Consider the following 20,533-nt stretch of genomic DNA (forward strand, 5'->3'; position numbering starts at 1 on the left):
CCGATTCAGGTCCAATTGGCCAATCTGACCCCACAATCGACTCAGAATGTTCAAAAACCCCACCCTATGAAATTTCATTCAAAACTACCCCCGTTTGCCGCTTCATCTAAAAAGATTCCATTTCGGCTAATATCACTAGCCCTTACACACAGAACCCCCATCTACAGTAAGACCCATCTCAACCCTCCATTTTCTGACCCAAAATCCCCACCATTGAACAAAAAATCCGGCCTAACCCCTTTGACCCGGTTTGACCAAACTTTTTTAAAATTACCAAAAATTACGAAAATGCCTTCATCTCCATATAAATGCAATGTAATCTTTACATTCGTCCTAATGACAATTGACCTTCTTCCCCTGTTTGAACACATAGGTGGGCGGCGGCGCCAAACTTCCCCATCTCAGGCATCCATCTCGCACAGCTCTCTCCCTCTCTTGTTCTTCTTCTCTTTTTTTTTCCTATGCTTCTTCTTCTCTCCCCTCCGCCCTCTCTCTCATTTTCTCACTGACGCCTCGCCTCTGCAACGAATTGCAGTGGCGGCAGTTCATTTTCCTTCCTCCCACCACCACCGGATCTCTTACTTCTTCTTCTTTTCCTCCTCCTTCATTTCCGAAGGTCCGTTATCACCAATCCCATCACTGGATCTCTCTCCCTTCTCTTTCTTCTCCTCCTCTTCTTCATTTCCGAAGGTCTGTCATCGCCGGATCCCTCCTCCTTCTTCGTTGCAACGGAGCAAGACCGGCAGCAGCTCCGCGTCTGTCAAGAGAAGAGCACCTGAAGTTGAAAAGGGCTGAATCTTCCCTGTTGTCTTTCCTGTTCTCTACATCTGAAGACGACGAAGAAGAGTCAAAGCTCAGCCACCGTCACCTGAACCAGAGTCACTCTGTTGTCGTCGCCTAAGCTCTCTACTGCCTTCGTTTTTTGTTGTTCTCAGCATTCCACCTGAAGTTTCACATCTATCTCTGTGTTCCCTCTGTAATCAGCAATCGGCCATACATACTTAGGTAACTGCAAACCCAACTTTCTTGCTTCTATCAGAGAAGATTAGAGGTGGGAGACACATCGATGGAGTAGGTTCCATTAGATCCACCCCGGTAGATCTGCTCTTCAACCCAATCTGGCCTAAATTTACTATATGCTCTTGTGCTCGTTTGGATAATCCTTTTTTCTGTCTTTTGTTTTGAGATTTAATAGGGATAATGGTCTGATGATGTTAGTTTTGTTCAATTTCAGTTTTGATTCTTGTATGGATATAGGTTTACTTCAGGTTGATGTTTTTTTGTTTTCTTCTTTCCTTCTTCGGTTATTTTCTCAGGCATGATTACAGAGTTTATGTTGGTGTTTGCATTGATAATTGGGATTAATTGGTTTTTGACAGGGATATCAGCCGAATCTACCTAGCTATCTCTGGTTAAATTCATTAAGGGGATTAGCTTCTAATTCCCTTAATGAGCTTTTGCTTAGCCAGCTTAATCTTCTTTTCCATGTAATGAACCTCCTTTTATTAGTTAGTTATCTTTTATTTGTTATATTACTGGTTATTTTTGTTTCATATAGCTTAGGCTAATATTTCTATGTGGGCCCCATCTATTGGACCCGGGAGAGGGGGCCTAACCCCTTCCTTCTCCCATTCGAGACCTATTCGGACTGGTTTAGCCAGTGCTTTGTGTGTTAGAGTCACTATAAAAAAAAATACTCTTTCAAAATTATTCCCGGAGGTCTCATCACCTCCGGTTCCTAAACTGATGGGTGGGACTTTTCTGACACTTACAGTCAACAACATTAATACAGAGGTGAGATATGCTCCTCACACACGAGATGTGCCAGCGAGGTTAGTGTGAGACGCCATGGTGTGAGGAGCAGATCTCTATCCGACATGGCATTGAAAAAGCCTTGCATTCGGAATATCTTCCATGACCGAAGTACATAGATGTTTGTGGTGCAAGGCTGTAAAGGCTGTTCGAAGAAGTGGGATCTGCTCTTGACAAATGGGCGGTTCACAGGCACATCTACCGTGCACGGGAAGATCTCCCGTGTGTAATGACTAATGAGTACGGGAGATGTTCTCAACGCATGGTAGGATGTGCATGTAAGGCGCCTCACAGGCGGCAGGTGTGAAGAGCAGATCCGGTCTCCTGTTCGACGGGTAGAAGCAAACCTTGCACTGACTGAAGCCGATCTCTTGAAAAACTCCTATGTAGTAATGTAGATGCAACATCAAAATTTATTACCTGTTTGCTCAGAAGACAGCTCTCAGTAAACGGCTCCAAACACCGCTCGTTCCGGTAAGTGAGGTTACCCCAAAATTCATATTAAAGCTAATGGTCGTTGGACGGCAGTTAGTTGCTCCTCTTGTTGTTAATTTGTTTCGATTCAGAAACTCGCATCTCTATGGGAATTGGGAAAAGATGAGGCGCCATAAATCCATAATATTGCCAAAGAAGAGAGATTCAATTTGCCAAGCATAATTGATTCTTTTTTCTTCTTGTTGCTCCCCGCCCCTCTCTGAAGGTTGGTGGGTAAAGCCTTACAGAAGATGAAAGGTAAATATCAAAAAATTGCAGGTTCTCATGCTGCCTCCGAGTACTGCAGTCTGCAGGTACAATCCAGTTGTTGTTTGCAGGCCCCTTTTTGGATTTAAAGCTTTTTTCTCTGTTCCCATTAAGTTGTAATAGTTACCTTCCTTCCACTTTAGATTTTCATTAAGTATTGTTCACAAGATGGAGATTCTGTCTTCGAGGAGCTCCGGCGACAACTTATCACACTTGCATGTAACACTTGTGCGATAAACTTAGTGAAGAAAATATTAGATAATGGTATTCTTCAACTCTGCATAAGTGTAAAGATATTGAAGAACCTCATTATCTGAAAACTTGTTTCTTTTGTCCTTGCTAGGCCATCTAAATTCCTCTATTTGCAGCTTCTAAAAAGTAGTTGGAAGTAGGCAATTGACCTGGTGGTTCATATAAATGTTTGGTGCATTCAATTGTTACTCATTCATTTCTCAGAGTCACCTTCTTTGGTGTTTATTCATATAAGTGTACGTTTGAATGTGTATGACGACGCATGTACTTTTCTTACATATTTCTTCCTGTGGGAAGATAAAGCTATATTTTAATTCGTGTGAAAGAGTGGTATGAAAAAGAGGATGTACAGCATTATACAGAATATGGGTTGGAGCCCCATTTCTTGATAACAAAAATTAGGCAAGGATAGAATTATCACTACAAAGAAACCTTTTTGACATCATCCCTTGCAAGATCTTTGGTGATTGAGTTTCACCTTGAAATCTATGTTTTTTGGGATTGAAATAATTGATGAAATAATCTGTTAGCTCATCATAAAATGTGCTAACTTCCATGACCTTGACCACAATTGCTACTCTATCTTATGACATTGGTTGAATCCCTTCAATGGAAAATGAGAAATGGTGTCATTGCTTGCCAATTTGAATGCTTATAAGGAGGGACATCACCTCAGTTTTATTCGAATCTGTATCACCTATGGGACTGCTAAAACCCCATAGGATGTTCCCATCTGCAGTAATGAAAATCCCAACAGCACCTGCTGTCCAACAGTTGCCTAAAGAGCTTCTCGAAGACACAATGGCTGAAGTAAATTCTCTTCAAGTGAAAAGAAACTTGGCACACTAACTGCATTTTGTTTAGGATTACTTGACTATAAATTTTATGAAAGCATGATGTGAAGTTTAGTGAGAACAAAAGGAGAATTTTATTTTTCTCTCATGAATTACTTACAAGACCTATTTTTTTCCTGGGATTTAATGGTTTAACCCTTCAGTTACGCCACTATTTTTTTTCTCTACTACAGTTATTGATCATGTGCACCAGTTGGGAAATGCATCTCAGAAACAAACCCTTCTGTTGGAGTTGTATCTGACTGAGCTTCAGTTTCTAAGGATTTGGTTTCAACAAAAAAGCAGGTATTAGTTCAATTATTTGAGATACTTTACTATTTACATTGAACTTTCTGCAGGACATTTTTTCCTATTCATGATCTTTACTCTCTTAGGCTTCTACATCCATGAATTATGTAAATATTATTTTGGTTGGAATTTCTGATTTCAACCTCCACAACAATGTCTCTTTTGGAGATAAACATGATGCTTAAAAGTGGGTCCAGACTCCAGATTGGTTTCCTATCACTTGTATCTTGTTCTTGTTCATCTTTTGGTGTACACCATTGCTATGGATTCCTCCTAGTTCTAATCTTTATTAAGCCTAAAGTAATATCCTCTCACCTTTCCAGAATACCCGTCTCATCTATAGTTCTGTTGCAATTGGATGGGCTGTGTTAATCTAGGGATTGTAGTCATATCACTTTCCCTCTTTTTGATGGAGGAGAAAACAAGTTTAAAAAAGGATTTTCCCTGAATAAATAATTTTTTGTTTTTTTGGCAGTAAGGGTACTTGCTTATTGTTTATGGAGGGCTATGTGTTGGGTTTCAATTAGTCCAGTTATTAGTAAGCTATGTTTACATTTTCATGGTTGCTAATTGGGTAGTTTAGGAGCTGTTAAATGGAAAAATATTAATTTTGAGTTTTTCACTTTTCCTAGTAAAAGCCTAAGTCCAAGTGCCCATTTGGGAGGGCTTTCAAGCAGTGGCTCCTGGCATTACATGAGCTGAGAAACTTGGAACTCCATGAAGTCATATTTGATAAAAAAACTGGATAGCTGAAAATAGGCTTACATGAGCTGCAAAATCGACTTTCTGGTGAAGCTATCACAGGTAGCTTCTCTGAAGCAGCTCAGTCAATCCAGAAGCCCTCCAAAACGGGCCCTAAGTAGAAGAAGCTAATTATGGATTTTTTATTATCTTTAAGCTATAGAAATACATGGTTGATGTTTGGCCTTTGAGTGAATTCTTATTCTTATTTCTATGGTCAGTGTTTTCCATAAAATCTAGAATAACTCAAGGTGCTCATTGAGTGATTCCAGGCTCTTTTCTCTTTCTTTCTTTCTTTCTTATTTTGTTGGTAATTTTTCTGACTTCAGCATTGATTAGCCATCATTAACTATGGAAAATATCATTATTAGCTTAATTAGAGGATTATTGATCCAGGTACATTCCTACAAAGTCCCAGTTTCCACTTTCATTAGAGAAAGAAATTTATCTCCCTAAGTTGCCCTAGTGAAACATTAGTAAAAGGGAATTGTGGGAACTCAGTTTCTAGAATTTCTTGAGTTCTCTTGATGAGAACAATTTTTTGGCCTTTTGTGCAAAACCAACTCATATTACTCCCTTCTAAACCATCATTACAATTTTCTTGATTTTTCTTTATTTTTAAAGCCTTTAGGGATTTTTGTAGTTTGCTGAAAATTCAACTCAGAACCCTTCTAGATTTAGTTGTCCCCTCCTATTAGCCTTAAATTCCATGTTATATGTATTTCTAAGTCCATTGTCAATCCCTTATCCCTAAACCCTAGACTGAATTCTTTTCAAGAAACAGGTATTACACTCTGGATATCATAACTGCCTACTCCTACATCAATTGGTACAGAACACCTTTTAGCCATTTTTGTGAACTTTCCTAAGCAACCTTAAGTTCCCTGTCCTCAATGACTGCATGTGCACACACTTTTTGCAGCTTTCAAATTGTACCATGTATAGACTATAGAGTATATAGACTTGACAGTGCAAAGATTGATGGTTGATACTCCCTCGTCCACAAAAATACTGAAAATTGGCAATCAAAATTCTGGAATTTATGAAGTTAAAGTTGACAAGTATGTTTAGTAATTATGGCACTCAATGATCTTAAGAATACTAAAAAAAATGATCTTAAGAGTACTATTCTAAGGTCACATGCTATGCACGTGTGCAAATTAAGGGTAAAGATATAAGTTCACATTATAAAATCAAATTTAACTTTATCACCTGCACCAAATCCGAGGCAAATATCCTAGTGTAAGAGCATGTGCTATGCACGTGTGAAAATGAGTATTAACCATATATGATATATGGTATTTGGATTTAACTTTTATGACCTGCATGGAACCTAAGGCAAGCACCCACTTTATATAGTATAGATAGTTGTAGAGAGAACGATAGCAAAATATGTAGTTGATGACAAGATCATTGACTGGATTCAAGTGCATCCAGAAGTTGAAAATGCAAAAAAAAAAAAAAAAAAAATCCGAATCCTCCTTTTGGTCTACCTTGGAGATGCCCACACAAGTTATTATCTAATAATTCTGCTGTTTTTAAAATACTCCTTGCTTTGTAAGAATTGGGCTTGGGTGCTATCTTGTCACCTCTTCCATATTCTGTACCTTATTAGTTTTATTTAATCAATTTCTTTTCTTTTATTATAAAAAGTGTAGCTTATTTACTGGATCCATAGACAATATTTGGATTAGTAATTCCTTAGCAGAAAGTAGGTAATCATCCTCATATTAAATTCTCACGTTCCTTTGATTAGAACCTTAGTAGCCATACAAGTCCCCTAGGGGGGATGTGCCCACTTAAATCCATTTTTTCTCAGAACTAGGAAAGGAACACATTTGAACCATGGTCCATAAAATTCAGAACCACTTTTTACATAGTTGAGAACTGTAACTGCTTCTAAAATATCTCTTGAAATTAGGGGTGATCATGGGCCAGGTTCGAATAGAAATGATGACCCCTACTTGAAAAATGTTTAATCAGGGAATACTTTAAACAGAAAGTGGGTATCAAGTATCCCTGCTTTCCCTCCTTTCACTTGTGCACTGCATGACTGCAAACTGCAATCTAATAAATAAGCTTACCCAAAAGGACATCAGTACCTTTGCTTTTAAACCAAAGCATGGGCAATCTTTTTGTGGTTTAAAAGTAGTGTAACGGCAAGATTTTTTCTGGTTACACCCAGACCTTAATGAGAGCAAAGAACCAATTGAAAACAGAAAACTGGAAAAAAGGACAATCTAGCAGAGAATAGGAGGTGAATAAGATTGGTGGGGGGAGAGTATATTCTTTATCTTTCTTTTTTTTCATACACTATAATGGAGAAAAAGAAGTAGGAATATGTTATAGCTAATCTTTTTTGTTGGGCTTGCAAACAAGGTTTAAATTTTAAAATATCTACTTGTGAAAGAAATTGCATACCTGTGTTTCAAACAGTGGATATTTAACTTAAAAAAAAAATATTCTGATGATTGACAGATAAGCTACTGAGGATGACTTATAACATCTGAACATTCAAAGCCCCTAAACTCTCATTATTTCAAGTATCGGTGACCTTATATGGTACACATAATGCAATGCAATACATATCAATATGTTAAACCTTGTGTTTCAAACAGTGGATATTTAACTTAAAAAAAAATGTTCTGATGATTGACAGATAAGCTACTGAGGATGACTTATAACATCTGAAACATTCAAAGCCCCTAAACTCTCATTATTTCAAGTATCGGTGACCTTATATGGTACACATAATACAATGCAATACATATCAATATGTTAAACCTTGCTTGCAAATAGAAAAAATGTACTCATGAATGATATTTTGCTTTTCTCTTATAGAGTATGTAAATGAATTTATTCATAATAGAAATAATTTATATACAATGTACATATATTACATAGATGCCAGGTGTATATAATGTATATCAGTGCTTTTAACCCGACGTTGACCCGGCCAGTTGAACTGCTCAAATCGTCACCCGATCAAGATTCTAGGTCTGGTTTGAGTAAAACCTGAAGAAAGGTCAAAACCCTTTGACTTGGTAAAAAATCGTTCAACCCGAACGGTTGGACCATTGACCCGGTGACCGGGTCGCGGGTTGCATACTGTGTATGCAAACTTTGGGAGGCCATAACTTTGCACTCTGATGTCCGATTGAGATGATATTTTTTTTTGTAACTTTTTTGAGATCTATGCCTCCCCTTGCCCTGCTATTTGCACAAAAAAACCCTTTTTTGGCCTCAAATTGCAATTTTTAATATTTTTATAAATAAAAAAATTAAAAAACATAAATTAAATATAAAATAATACATAAATCATATCTAAAACATAATTATACATTATTTATTGATAAAATATGTATTTGTACATATATATACATATATACACATATATGTATATAAATATACATATACTTAAAATATGTAGATGCTGACATGGCATAGTCTGACCTGTTCGACCTAGATGGTCGAACTGGTGAGCTGTGACCAGAGGCAAAAATGGTTCGGCCTCTAGGTCGGTTTTTAAAACACTGATGTCTATTGACCTTTGTAAATTTCCCAATGTCTAATTGGACATAGGGTTTAGGAAAATTCAAGAGGGTTTATTGATATACTCAAGGCAGAAGTTCTCTGGTGTTGATAAGGTTGTTGGGGGAAATGACTTACCTTATGTAGGGGCAACATAGGGCTTGGGAAAATCCTAAAGGGTTTATTGATATACTCAAGGCAAAAGTTCTCTAGTGTTGATAAGGTTGAAGGGGGAAATGACTTACCTTATGTAGGGGTTGAAAACCAGGCCTTGGTTGTGGTGAGTCCCCTTGACTTTCGCTCTGAAAGGGTAGGCTACCAAGAGGAGGTATAATAGGACATGGTTAGAAGAGTCAGTCTTATGGAGGGAGAGGTTGAGCTTGACAATGACTTGGGATTAGGACTGCAAGTCGGGCTGGGTTAGGTCGGGTTGTGGCCAACCCTAGCCCAACCCTAACTTCTAAACCCCAACCCTAACCCTAACCCAACCCTAACCCAACCTTAACCCTAACCCTAACTAAACTCCTTCAACCCTAACCCAACCCAACCCGAAGTCAATTTCGGGTTGGGTTGGGCTCGGGTTGGGCCCAACCCAGCCTTCTTCCCATCCCTTAAAACCTCATAGAATTTCTCGATTTTAGATCTTAACTCAACTTTCACTACATATATTAATCCTATATTTCATTAGTATTTGTTTGTTGACGTTTTTTTTTTTTGTTCTTTTGGTACAAAATTCAGAATTAGAAATGACTATAGTTTATTATGAGTTATGACTTACGATAGATCTTTCTTGGGTGGCAAACAACATAGAGGAGATGAAGAATAAAATTTTCAAAAAAACATAAAATAATGTTATTAAGGTTTTATTAGGATTAAGTGAAGTGATTATCTTAAAAAAAATACATGATACTATGTGATGGGGGCTATACAAATATCATGCATCTAAACAAATCAACGTATATTATATATTACATATAACATATATTTATATATTACATGTACTATAAAGTTGGGTCGGGTTGGCTAAGGGGTCAACCCTAACCCAACCCGAAATAAAGTCGCATGAATTTCAACCCTAACCCTAACCTGAACATCAACCCGAGCCAACCCAGCCCAACTTTTTCGGGTTGGGTTCGGGCCAACTCGGCCTAAGTTGCAGCCTTACTTGGGATCACACAATGACTTGAGTCATGGGGGGTAGAGCAGGACGTGGTTAGAAGAGTCGGTGTCATGGAGGAAGAGGTTGAGACTGAGAATACTTTTGAATAACAGAATGGCTTAAGAGCTTCCATGTTGGACACCTATTGACACCTAAGCATTTTCAAGTGTCTGATTGACACTGTCCTGCAGTGCGCATCAGCTCCAAATTGGTTCCCTGCTGAATTGATAATAGCCATCTAGAAATTTAATTTTTTTTAATTAAAAGTGGTTCATTAAAAGGTATGTTTTGAACACCAGGCATGCTCTTTCACGCCAACTTGTTTTGTATGAATAGAGTGGGGAGAAGAAGATTTCTGCCACTAAACTAAAGTTGCCATGTGGAAGATTCCTGTTTGATTTAAATGTCTTTGTTAAACAACCCAAAAGGCAGAACCATTCCCTATTATTTTTAGTGCATCAGTTATTACCTTTTTTTCTACCTGGTCTGATGTTATATGCTGTAAATTCGTAAAATATGAAAAAGAAAATAGCTAGACGGGTTCTCTGAATGCATATGCAGGTGGGCTATTGGTGGAGCTGGTGGTGTTGTTTGGCCAAAATAGAGGAATCAGAAGAGGGGCTTGAGAATTTCCACTCAAGCCTACCATTAGAAAACTGGCATTGAATGCCTTTGCCTCCACTCTCTGGAGGAAAAAAAAAACACTCTGGAAGGGAAATGTGAAATATGGGCTTGTGCAAATATATCAAGCCTACACCAAATAAATGCTTGAACTCGGTAATTATTTTTGGGTTATGTTATGCCATTTGCAGTTGCAAGATTATGTCTGCGTTTCTGGAATCCTCAAATTTCAAATTACAAGATTTGGTGAAACCTGAGTTGCAGACTTTGAATAGATGGTGGCATTTTGAAAAATCCCTGAAACCAAGTTCAGTGGGAAACAAGGTCAACTTGCAAGAACTGCCCAAGTAAGGGGGCCGACTTATCTCTATGAAACAAGCAGGTGCCCTGGCGGTTGACTGGTTTACGTGCATTTGGTTATGAAGTTGAGTAAGGTCATTCATCAATGGGGACCTTATACACAAAGAATAGAGCCCTTTTAGGCACGAAATGGCCTTGGCGCAAAGCAATGTATTAAATATAACTTGAATTTCAGTTACGTCATACGTGGGTCATAACTCATAAGTTTTTCAAATGTATAATAATTTAGTTAAATTTTTTGTTCGCTAATGGAAAGGAACCGAGATGCCTGACTGAAAACTGCAAATTTTGTTGTTTATTCATTTTGATGAAAGGAGGGATCTTGGTGAAATTTAATGAGATAAAGGCAAGTCAACACGAATTTAATGGGATTTGTTTATATTTGGGTGATTTAGAAATTCTTCTTTCAAATGATTCAATGACATTAGAATTTGTGTGACAACACCTGTTCATGATATTTACGCCCTCAAAAATTAGAATTGATGCAGGCCGATTTGCTTCATAACATTCTCCTTTCTGATCTGATTTCATAGATGGGAGACTCGCACTTTTCATTCCTGCCCTCATATCTCCAAGAGTTTCCTTGTGGCTTGCACTTTGTGGTTCTGTGGTCATGTTTCCGAAGATTTTCTGGTTGCATGTACCCAAAGACCTCATGTTTGTTGTAGTAGATCCGAGTTCTCCGGTGTGGATAATCTTGGAAGAGACGTTCAGATGGATCGAAAAGCGGAGACTCTTTCTTAGATGATTCATAGGCTCTCAGACAGTTCTCTATCACTTTGGCTTCCTCTTTGAATCTGTCTCTAACTTCTTTCAGACCCTGCAAGATTTTATTATTGGATTTGGATCTACTCCAGCATCTGGGATCCAATCTTCTAGGCTTTTCAGTATCTGATCTTCCTGGAACATTGCAAGCCCTGTGCAGGCTTTGGTTGCATTCTGGGCAGAAGTTTTTCCATCTCTGAGCGTCGAAAGCTTTTCTTTTTGCTGCATCAGATAGGCATGTGTATGCCTGAAAGATGAATTCTTTCATTAAGGAAGCGAATAAACTTGCATTCTGAACGTGCAAAAGAAAAACCCACCTCTAAAACAAGCTTAAATGCAACTTCAGCCTTGGGGTGTTTGTTCTTGTCCGGATGAAGTTGCAGAGCTGCACAGAAAACAAAACTCACCAGAAAGGAAAAAGAGGACACTGTCTGTACATATTAATTTGACCAAGTAGACCTACCAAGGTTCCGGTATTGCTTCCTAATAACATCTATATCTGCATCTTCTTCGACCTATCGAATGACTCCATAGAAATCCAACCAAGAACTCAAAATGAGCAAGAGAAAGATCGAGATCCATGAGAAGAGACTACGTATAAAGACTTACTTGAAGAAGACGATACCAATCTATGTAGCGGAGGCGACGATGATTACAGCCATTGGAGTGGGTAGAGATGAAGCAGATCTCTGTCACTAACCGTGACTTGAAATCTAAATCCTCTTTCACTATGACCATTTTGCAGAATGGAGTTGGAATGGTCAAGGAGAGAGAATGGAGTTAAAATGGTCAAGGAGAAGCAGAGAAGGAGAGTAAGAGAGAGAGCGAGATGAGCAATTCAGGAAGTTTGGTTTTGCTTGTTCTTTTGATTTTTAAAAGAGAAGAAGAAGGTGGAGCGGTTAAGGTTACAGGGAGATCACTAGTGCATGGTTTGCGGATTAGAATTTGAAAGTGGACGAGTTTCATGGGAACAAGCGAAAACCGGAGAGGCTACCGTTAGGTTTTACACGTGGCATATTCTAGTATGGCTTTGGACCTTCGATTTAATCTATGAAATATTGAAATTCAATTCATTCACGTCTATTTAGTTAACCGATAGATGCGAGTACGATGAAGATTTTGCTGAGTTGTGTCCGGGGACATAGGACACGTAGGTGGTTCCATGGGGCCATAACTTGCCACCTGTCTAATTCTTAGGGAATAAAGACTCGGCATTAGCGATTAGGCCATTAGTTGTATCCCACGATTCTTGACCATCTGATTTTGACCAAGAAGATTCACCATTTCATCATTTCATGGACAGTGCCTTGTTGTATACAAGCAACGCGTGCAGCAAAGCAGGTAGGAGAGTGATAGATTTTCAGAGTCCAGACACGCTCTCTTTTCTTTTTATTTATTTATTTTTAGGGTAAAATATAAAAATTTCCCCTGAGATTTCTATCAATCATAAGAACTTCTACTGAGGTTTCATGTTCACAAAAGCCTCCCCTGCAAACTGCAGTATTGAAAAACCTGCAGTTACTTCTTTTTTGTTACATTAGGATGTGTTTGGTTTCAATGCAAATAAATTTTTAATAGTAGTGCAAATGATTTGGGTGTAAATTTTGATTTATTTTTGCTTCAAAATTTATCTTAGTTTTTTTTTATTATAGTACAGATAAGATAAAATAAGATCTGAAGCAGAAAACAGTAAAACCCAAAACAAAATTAAACCAAAATTTACATTATTTTCATTTGTACTTCTATGCATTTGTACTAGTGCAAATAATAAAATTGTACTGCAATCAAACACAGTCTTAATTTCAAAAGTACCCATTTTACTCAGATAAAAATTTATTAAAATACTCTCAAAAGAAATTTTCACTTTTAATTAAAAAAATACTCAAATTAGATTGAAAAGAATAAAGTAATTTTATTCTATAAATACATTAGGTCATCTAGTAAAAGTTTAGAAGGGAAAATCTGGTATTTTAAATTATATTGAAAGATTCCCTAATAAATTGTAAAGGTAATTTTGTATTTTTGAAGTCTCTATTACCGGGACAAAGATGAAAAGAGAGGTAATTCCAGGTTTTTTATGAAAATGTAGTCTATAGGAAGGTTTTTCCGTTTTATTAAAGTGAAACATCAGGGGAGGTTATTATGATTGTTAGAAACTTGAGGGAAGCTTTTATATTTTATCATATTTTTATTTTCATATAACCACATACGAATTTTCCATATGCTTAGTTCTTTTATAGTGTTTTTTGCTTAGCTGTAAGGAATTAGAAAGGATTTGTACTCCCGTCCCTACAGCAAAGCAAAAGCTTGTCAGCCACCAATCACGGGGGCTATAGGGTGTAGCAGGGTGGCGGTGTGATTAGAGAAAACATCCTTGACTCAGTGTTAAGGAGCTGAGAAAGAGGGGGAAAAATCAAAATTTGGTGCCCACAGAGGCCATGATATCAGCCTTCAGTCCAACTAAATACGTTGAAGTGAAGTTATTTTGTCTTTCAACTTATAATAAGACATGAATAACCAAAGTCAGAAGACTCAACACAACTCAACTTGACCAAATCCGTTCCTTGGTCAAACAATTAATCACCTAATCTTAGCTAACCACGATAGTCTTAATCACCCGAAATCTGCAAGTTGCTAGTCAAGATCCACGTAAGAATGTTTCGGTGCAAATCTTGGTTTTCAAAACCTGACTGGGCCAAACGGTCGGACCAGAAAAAACCAGGAATTGATCAGGTGATCAGTTCTGTTCTACTTCAGAACTGTTATTTTGCCAAAAACCATTGATTTGATCAGCAAACTCTTGACTCAGGCAGTCGAATCGTTTGAACCGTCTAACGGTTTGACCATTTTTTTTTATCAGAATGAGCCATCCATTCGATTCAAACGATTGGACTGTTCGACCCTAGAACTGAACCTTTGACCGATTCGTTGTCCGATTCAATTTTAAAAACCTTGGTGTAAAGTGTTGAGTCTTTTATGATGATATTATAATCATGCATCTTTTCCAAGTATCAAAGTGAAGTGGCTGCCTTTTTCAAGTATCAAAGATTAGACTCTATTTGCGCTGTGAATTTCATTTGTATTTATATAAATGCATGGAAGTGCAAATAGGTTGAATGTAAAATTGTGGTTTAATTTTTTCTCATAATTGACATTGCCTTATTTGTTTGGGAGTAAAATGAAGTGACCCTCGCTTTATATTAAAGAGAATAGAGATAGAAGGAGGATTATTTGTTTGGAATGGTATAGGAAACAAATGATATGTAGTCTCTATATTTCATATGAGAGACAATTGAAGTAGGAGGGAAGCGATGTAAAGTTTACATCAGTTTGTGGGATGTAGAATTTGCACTACCAATAACAAGAAATGCAGATTTGGTATCAAGTAGGAATGCAAATTATAGTTACAAATAAATGGATGCAAAACTGAACCATGTGCAAAATAAGTATACAGTTTAGATTCAACGTAAACAAATAGAACCTCTAGAAATACCAAAAGCTTATAAGCCAAATATCCAACTTGTTTGCTAACAATTTTGGTGTGTTCATTAATTATTTGTGATTGGTCATGTAACCAGGTTTGCACACTTGTATTTGTAGCAAATCTTGTAAGATGGGGAAAATCTTCCCATGAATCTACATCTAAACTACATTAGAAAGTACGAATGCTCACACATGATTTCTGGACTTTTTGATGAATATAAAATACCCTTCCCTCCTATTATTTATTATAGGGGTGAGCTTGGGCTAGTTTAATTAATTCAGTTCCAAAGGTAGAACCTGGAATTGAACCTACCCTCAAGGGGTCCATTCCAGTTTTTCGGACCAAAACGTACCTTGTCAAGATCGATTTTGGCCTTGGCAATTATAGGGTCTCTCTACCCATGGAATCTATTCTCTCTTTACCAAATAAAATGCAACTTATTCTTTCCATGGCATCAAGAACTAAATTAGATACATATGTATGTTGTTGAGATTAATATAGTAATATATGTTAAAGTTATGTTTTGTTAACATTAAAATTTATAAATGTGACATAATTACATAGTCAGAAATTGTGTCACTATCAATATATATCATTGATTAGCAACCATAATCATAAAATGATTAAATTTGATTTTCAATAATAATAATAATAATAATAATAATAGTATAGTTCAAAACTTATATTAACCTTATTAATTATATTGTGAAAGCCCTAGAGAAGGACCCTGTTTTTGTAGAGGACCTTCCTAAAGAAGAACAAGTGATCGTTGTGGTGACTCATGGATGGCTAGAAAGGCGAAGTTGTTCCGGTGATAGAGACGGGGCTCTGGTAATGAGGCGTAGTTCTAGCATCTTGTCAGAAATGTTCCAACGAGAGTTTTCACAAAGAAGATGTTTAGGGAGATGAAGATGGAGGCTGACAACTTGTACAATAGGGGAGATCTAGATGCGAGGACGAGGACAAATTTCTCGTTCAGCATGGCGGTGGTGGTGGCGGTAGGAGTGTGGTCAGAGTATGGACAATCGGAGGTCAAGATAAATGAAAAATTGGTAGTTGTCACATACATTGCTGGGGTGGAAGCGTAAAGAGCTTTTCAACGCAACTGCTTAGTTGGTTCGGATGGGGGAGGAGTTAGAGAAGTTGAGGCATGGGCAAGCCGTTCATGGAAAGAAATTGAAGGGGTTAGAGTGAAGACAATGGTTGACGAGTTCTTCCTCTTCATCTTACCCCCGAGGACCGAAGCAAAGTGAGTTTTCGAGAATAGACCATGGTAGACGGGTAGAAACCTTTTACTACTTGACTGATGGGGGGCAAGCACAGGGTGCTTCTACCCAAAATCTTAGACTGACTTGAGCAGTGCCGAGCCGACTTGTATAAGAGTTTTTGGCCTCCCGTTGATATTATGGTGCCCAAGTATCATGAAAGAAATTGGAGACCGCTATGGAGGATTCATAGAACTGATGGTTCGCCGGTAGAGCTTACTATGTGTGAATGGGTTAAGATGAGAGTGGGAGGGGGTAGTGATATTCCAGAGAAGGTGGAGATTGTTGTGGGAGAGGTAGCATTCTCAATTCACATCTGGTCGCTCCCCTCAGCTCTCGTAGGTGGAGAGAAGAGGGTTTGGGGACTGGAGTTATCTTAAGAGAGGGAGGGGGTGGATCGGAGGTTTCAAGAACGGCGGTCCTTGAGGAGGTAGGGGAGAGTTTCTTCTCAAAAGATAACCAGAGGAGTTCTCCATCAAGTTATCTGCTGGATTAGGAGACATAGGTGGAGAGGTCTCAGCATCGGGTCACTGGAAGGGGAGAGGACAAGGGAAGGGTGGACATTGCTCAAGTGCATTTGATTTTGAAAAATGTGGATGGCCAGGATGAAAGATACAAGGTACTTAGGCACATGTTCAAATTTTAAATAGAGAAAGGGGACAAGAGCTAACACTCGATAAGCTAAATGAAGTAATTATAAAGAGTGTCTTTTGGAATTCCAATGGACCTTGAATCTAGATGGTCAACCAAGAAAAGACTAGGAAATGGGTATGCCTCAGGCGGTTGAGGTGGAGTGGGTAATGGATACCCAAACTTGAAAGGAAGACCCAACTTCACACCCAGATCTATTGGGTACGGGAAATAAAAGCTAGGAAGAATCTAAAGGCCGCGAGCGAACCTCATACTCATATTCGTGGCTCAACTCAAGACATACTAGCTCTATCAGGACCTGGGTGGTTGAGCCTCTTTCTGAAACAAGCGATGGGTGCTCGCCAACCTCTATCTAACCAGAACACCAGTGCATTAGCAGTGGCGAAAAGAAAATTCAAGGATGGTGGCAAGAAGAGATCCTGCACAGATTCACCTTTGTCACCTCCTTCAATAGATTAGATGGAGATAGGGGAAACTAATAAGTTTCCTCTCATGCGGCTAGATGATGGTTGTATGGAGGTGACTCTGATAGTTGTGGCCAACAATGAGGAAGATTTTCCCCTCAAGATGGCACGATTCCTATAATGTCTATTTCGGGTGATGGTCTGAAAAGCAACAAAGAGATGTAAACAACTGAAGGAACTGTTTTCCAAGGAAAAAGCAAAGGGAAAAGGGTGGAGTCTATGGACCAAGGAGATAAGCCGACTAGTAACACTTCTTCCCCCTCTTGGGCTACTTCTAAAATGTTGGGACTAGGTAAACTTCTGAGAGTTTCAAAGGAGGGTTTTGAAGACAAAACAATAAAATATTTGGAAGGGGTGGAACAAAGACTTGTGGAAAGAGGGAAGCTTGCAACCAAGAAGAGTGGGAACTCCTCAAAAAAGAGTAGGGAATTGATGAGGTGAGGCTCATGTGGGGGTTGAACGATAGGGTTGGAAGTAATGAGGGGGTGTCGAGGGGAAATAAGTAGAGAGGAGAAAGTAGGAGTGATCGAGAGCTTTCTGCTATCTGTTTTTCAACTAATGGAGATGAAATTGCTATCGTGGAATGTTAGAGGTTTGGGGTTAAGAAGAAGAATGGTGATTTGTAATGCTCTCAGGAAGTTTAATTCATAGTGTGTTATGTTACAAGAGACAAAGTTAGAATGTGTGATGCAACAGTAATCTAGAGTATTTGGGGAGGATGGCATGTTAGGTGGAGAGCAAATCCAATAGTAGGTAGCTTCAGAGGCCCAATAGCTCTCTGTGATCCTCAGTTTGCTAATTTGGTGTCTTGTAGAACTAGATGTTTTCAATTTCAATTGTACTGGAGCTTGGTGGGAGCAAATATGCTAAGTTATTAATGTATATGGGCCTACTGATTCTAGTCTAAGGACTGCATTCTGGGAGGAGTTAGCTAAGTTGAGAGGTGCCCTTACCTACCATGGGTTATTGGGGGAGATTTCAATGTGGCTCTCTTAATAGATGAAAAAAAATAAGTAACCAAAAGAACAAGATACATGAACATGTTTTCTGAATTTGTTAATTCCTTTGACTTTATGGACCTTCCTCTAGTGGGAGAAAAATTTACCTAGACAAACAATCAAGAGAATCCTACTTTGGTAAGGCTGTATCGGTTTCTTATGTCCTCAAATTGAGAAGAAATTTTCCCGAATTTTAGACAAATTGCATTGCCCAAGCCTTTATTTAACCACACCCCAATCCAGTTAGTTTATGATGGTAGAGAGAGAGAGAATTAAAACTCCTTTTAATCTATAAAATGTGCGGTTTCAATATGAAGGTTTTATTCCTATGCTAAAATCTATTTGGTGTGATGTGTATGTGGATGGGACCAACTCCCTTTTTTCTTGCAAGGAAATTGGTAGTAGTCAAGGAAAGGGATAGGATTTGGAAGGTGGAAAACAAATTGGTTTTGGAAATTGAGAAAGAGCTTGCCTCGATACAATAAAACAGATTGACAGAGATGAAGAGGTAGGGCCAAACCTAGAGGCCCTAAGGCAGAAAAGAGGCCAAGCAAAGTTGATTTTTGACAAACTGATGGTGAAAGATGAGTGATGACTACTGAAATTAAACAAATTGCTACATGTTTCTACAAGAGGATGTATAAAGAAAACTAGTCTAGACCTCTTTCATCAAATCTTCCCTTTAAGCACTTAAGTGATGACAAAAAGTAGTGGCTTGAGAGACCCTTCATTGAGGAGGAAGTTAAGGCTACAATTGGCATGTTGGAGAGAGAAATCTCCAGGACCTAATGGGCTGACCAATCTCTTCTACACTAGCTGCTGGGAGTTTGGTAAACAAGATGTGATGAATGTTTTTTAGGCCTTCTATGAGACTGCTTATTTGCAAAAGAGCCTAAATTCCATCTTTATTACTTTAATCCCAAAGGTAGAGGGGGCTACAAATATAAAAGATTTTAGACTTATAAACCTTTTGAATAGTTTCTAGAAAATCTTGGCAAAAGTACTAGCTAAGAGAACGAAAGGAGTTGAGTAGTGTGATTTCAAGCAATTAAAGTGCCTTTGTTTCGGGAAGGCAAATGCTTGATTCATTGCCAATGAATTTATTGACTCAAGAAGAAGAGAAGACTCCCTTGGCCTAATTTGCAAACTAGATATTGAGAAAGCTTATGACCATGTAAATTGGAGGTGCCTGGACTTTGTGTTGGAAAAGATGAGTTTTGGTCAAAAGTAGAGAAATTGGATTAAAGTTTGCATTTCTTTCCCCAAGTTTTCTATCCTAGTAAATGGTTAGACTGCAGGCTTTTTTGAGAGCTATAGAGGGCTAAGACAGGGTAATCCCCTCTCCCTTCTCCTTTTCATTTGCCTTATGGAAATTCTTATCCAATTTGTTAGAAGGGTTGCTAAGGCTAGGCTTTGGGAGGGTTTTACAATTGCTTTGAAGTGATTTTAGGTTTAAAGGTTAATTCAGGCAAAGCATGATTAGTCCAACGAGTCAAGTTGCAAACATGGAGGATTGTGCTAGAGTGTTGGCATGTAAAGTGGAACCCCTCCCTATTAAGTATTTGAGCCTTCTTTTATGGGAAAAATGTACTTCGACTGCATTGTGGGATCTTGTGGTTGAAAGGTTAGAGAGAAAGCCTTCTTCTTGGAAAGCTAAATACTTATCAATGGGGGGTGGGGATGGGTAGAGTGACTCTCATTAAAAACACATTATCTAATCTACCCACCTATTTCCTTTCTCTCTTCCCCCTCTCAGCTAAGACTACCAAAAATATTGAAAGTCTACACAAAACGTTCCTCTAGAGGTTGGGAATCAGAAATTTAAAAGTGTTCAACACAGCTCTCCTTAGCAAGTGGATTTCGAGATTTGGTACTAAAAGGAACATTTGGTGGAGAAGCCTTATTGCAGCCAAGTTTAGTGTGATTTAGGGGGACTGGTGCTCTCAAGATCCCCTCCCAAACTGGAGATTGCTCTGTCTGAAAAGGAATAATGATTTGTCTTCCTTATTTTATGAAGGGGTAAGATTTAAGATAGGAAAATGGATCAGGTTAAAGTTCTAGAAAAACCCTTGGTGTCCAGATAGCTCCTTGGCTGAGGTCTTCCCTCTCCTCTTTCAATGTGCAACCAAATAAGAGGCGTCTATGGTTGATTCCTACATTTTTATTGAAGTTTCAATAGTTTGGGCTCCTCTTTTTAGAAGAGATTTGTTTAATTGGGAGTTAGGTGAAATATTAGAGTTGCTGAACCTATTATTGAAATAGAGAGTTGATTTCATAAATGAATCTATTATAGAAATAGGAAATTGATGCTTCACAGTTAGATCTTTGGCTTCAAAGTTAAGTAGGTCTGGCCTTTTGGATTTCCCCTGAAAGCATATTTGGAATCCTATCCCCCCCCAAGTGAATTTTCTAGTTAATGACTCTAGACAAGTGTCTTACAAGATCAGATCTAGAAAGAAGGGAAATGTAGATTCTGGATTAGTCTTGTGGTCTCTATGGTCTAGTATTTGAAACTACATACCACTTAAGTCTTCATTGTACAATCAC

At 38.3% G+C, this 20,533-nt stretch overlaps 2 protein-coding genes across 8 annotated transcripts; one reads left to right on the forward strand and one right to left on the reverse strand.

Moving 5' to 3' along the window:
* Positions 1–336: 336 nt before the first annotated feature.
* On the forward strand, positions 337–10,745 carry LOC104588999 (pumilio homolog 24-like). Of its 7 annotated transcripts, none has more exons than XM_019196248.2 (4): positions 337–2,600; positions 2,697–2,817; positions 3,833–3,944; positions 9,940–10,635. In XM_019196248.2, exons 1-4 carry the CDS (start codon positions 2,538–2,540, stop codon positions 9,980–9,982), a joined length of 339 nt encoding a protein of 112 aa, XP_019051793.1. In that variant the 5' UTR covers positions 337–2,537; the 3' UTR covers positions 9,983–10,635. The 7 variants fall into 7 exon arrangements, 2 of the variants coding, with proteins under 2 accessions (XP_019051793.1, XP_088760044.1); XM_088903918.1 differs by having other exon boundaries at positions 10,191–10,635; XR_733887.3 differs by lacking the exon at positions 2,697–2,817 and having other exon boundaries at positions 337–1,005; positions 9,940–10,745.
* A 113-nt stretch (positions 10,746–10,858) lies between these two features.
* LOC104589000 (uncharacterized) lies at positions 10,859–12,569 on the reverse strand. The gene is made up of 4 exons (XM_010247160.3): positions 11,734–12,569; positions 11,588–11,639; positions 11,442–11,509; positions 10,859–11,371 (listed from the first exon to the last, which is right to left on the reverse strand). The coding sequence occupies exons 1-4, from the start codon at positions 11,860–11,862 to the stop codon at positions 10,859–10,861; spliced, it is 762 nt and encodes a 253-aa protein (XP_010245462.1). The 5' UTR covers positions 11,863–12,569.
* Between the last annotated feature and the right edge of the window lie 7,964 nt (positions 12,570–20,533).

Source organism: Nelumbo nucifera, chromosome 4 (assembly GCF_055504915.1).
Source record: "Nelumbo nucifera cultivar China Antique chromosome 4, China Antique-T2T, whole genome shotgun sequence".
Classification (NCBI taxonomy): domain Eukaryota; kingdom Viridiplantae; phylum Streptophyta; class Magnoliopsida; order Proteales; family Nelumbonaceae; genus Nelumbo; species Nelumbo nucifera.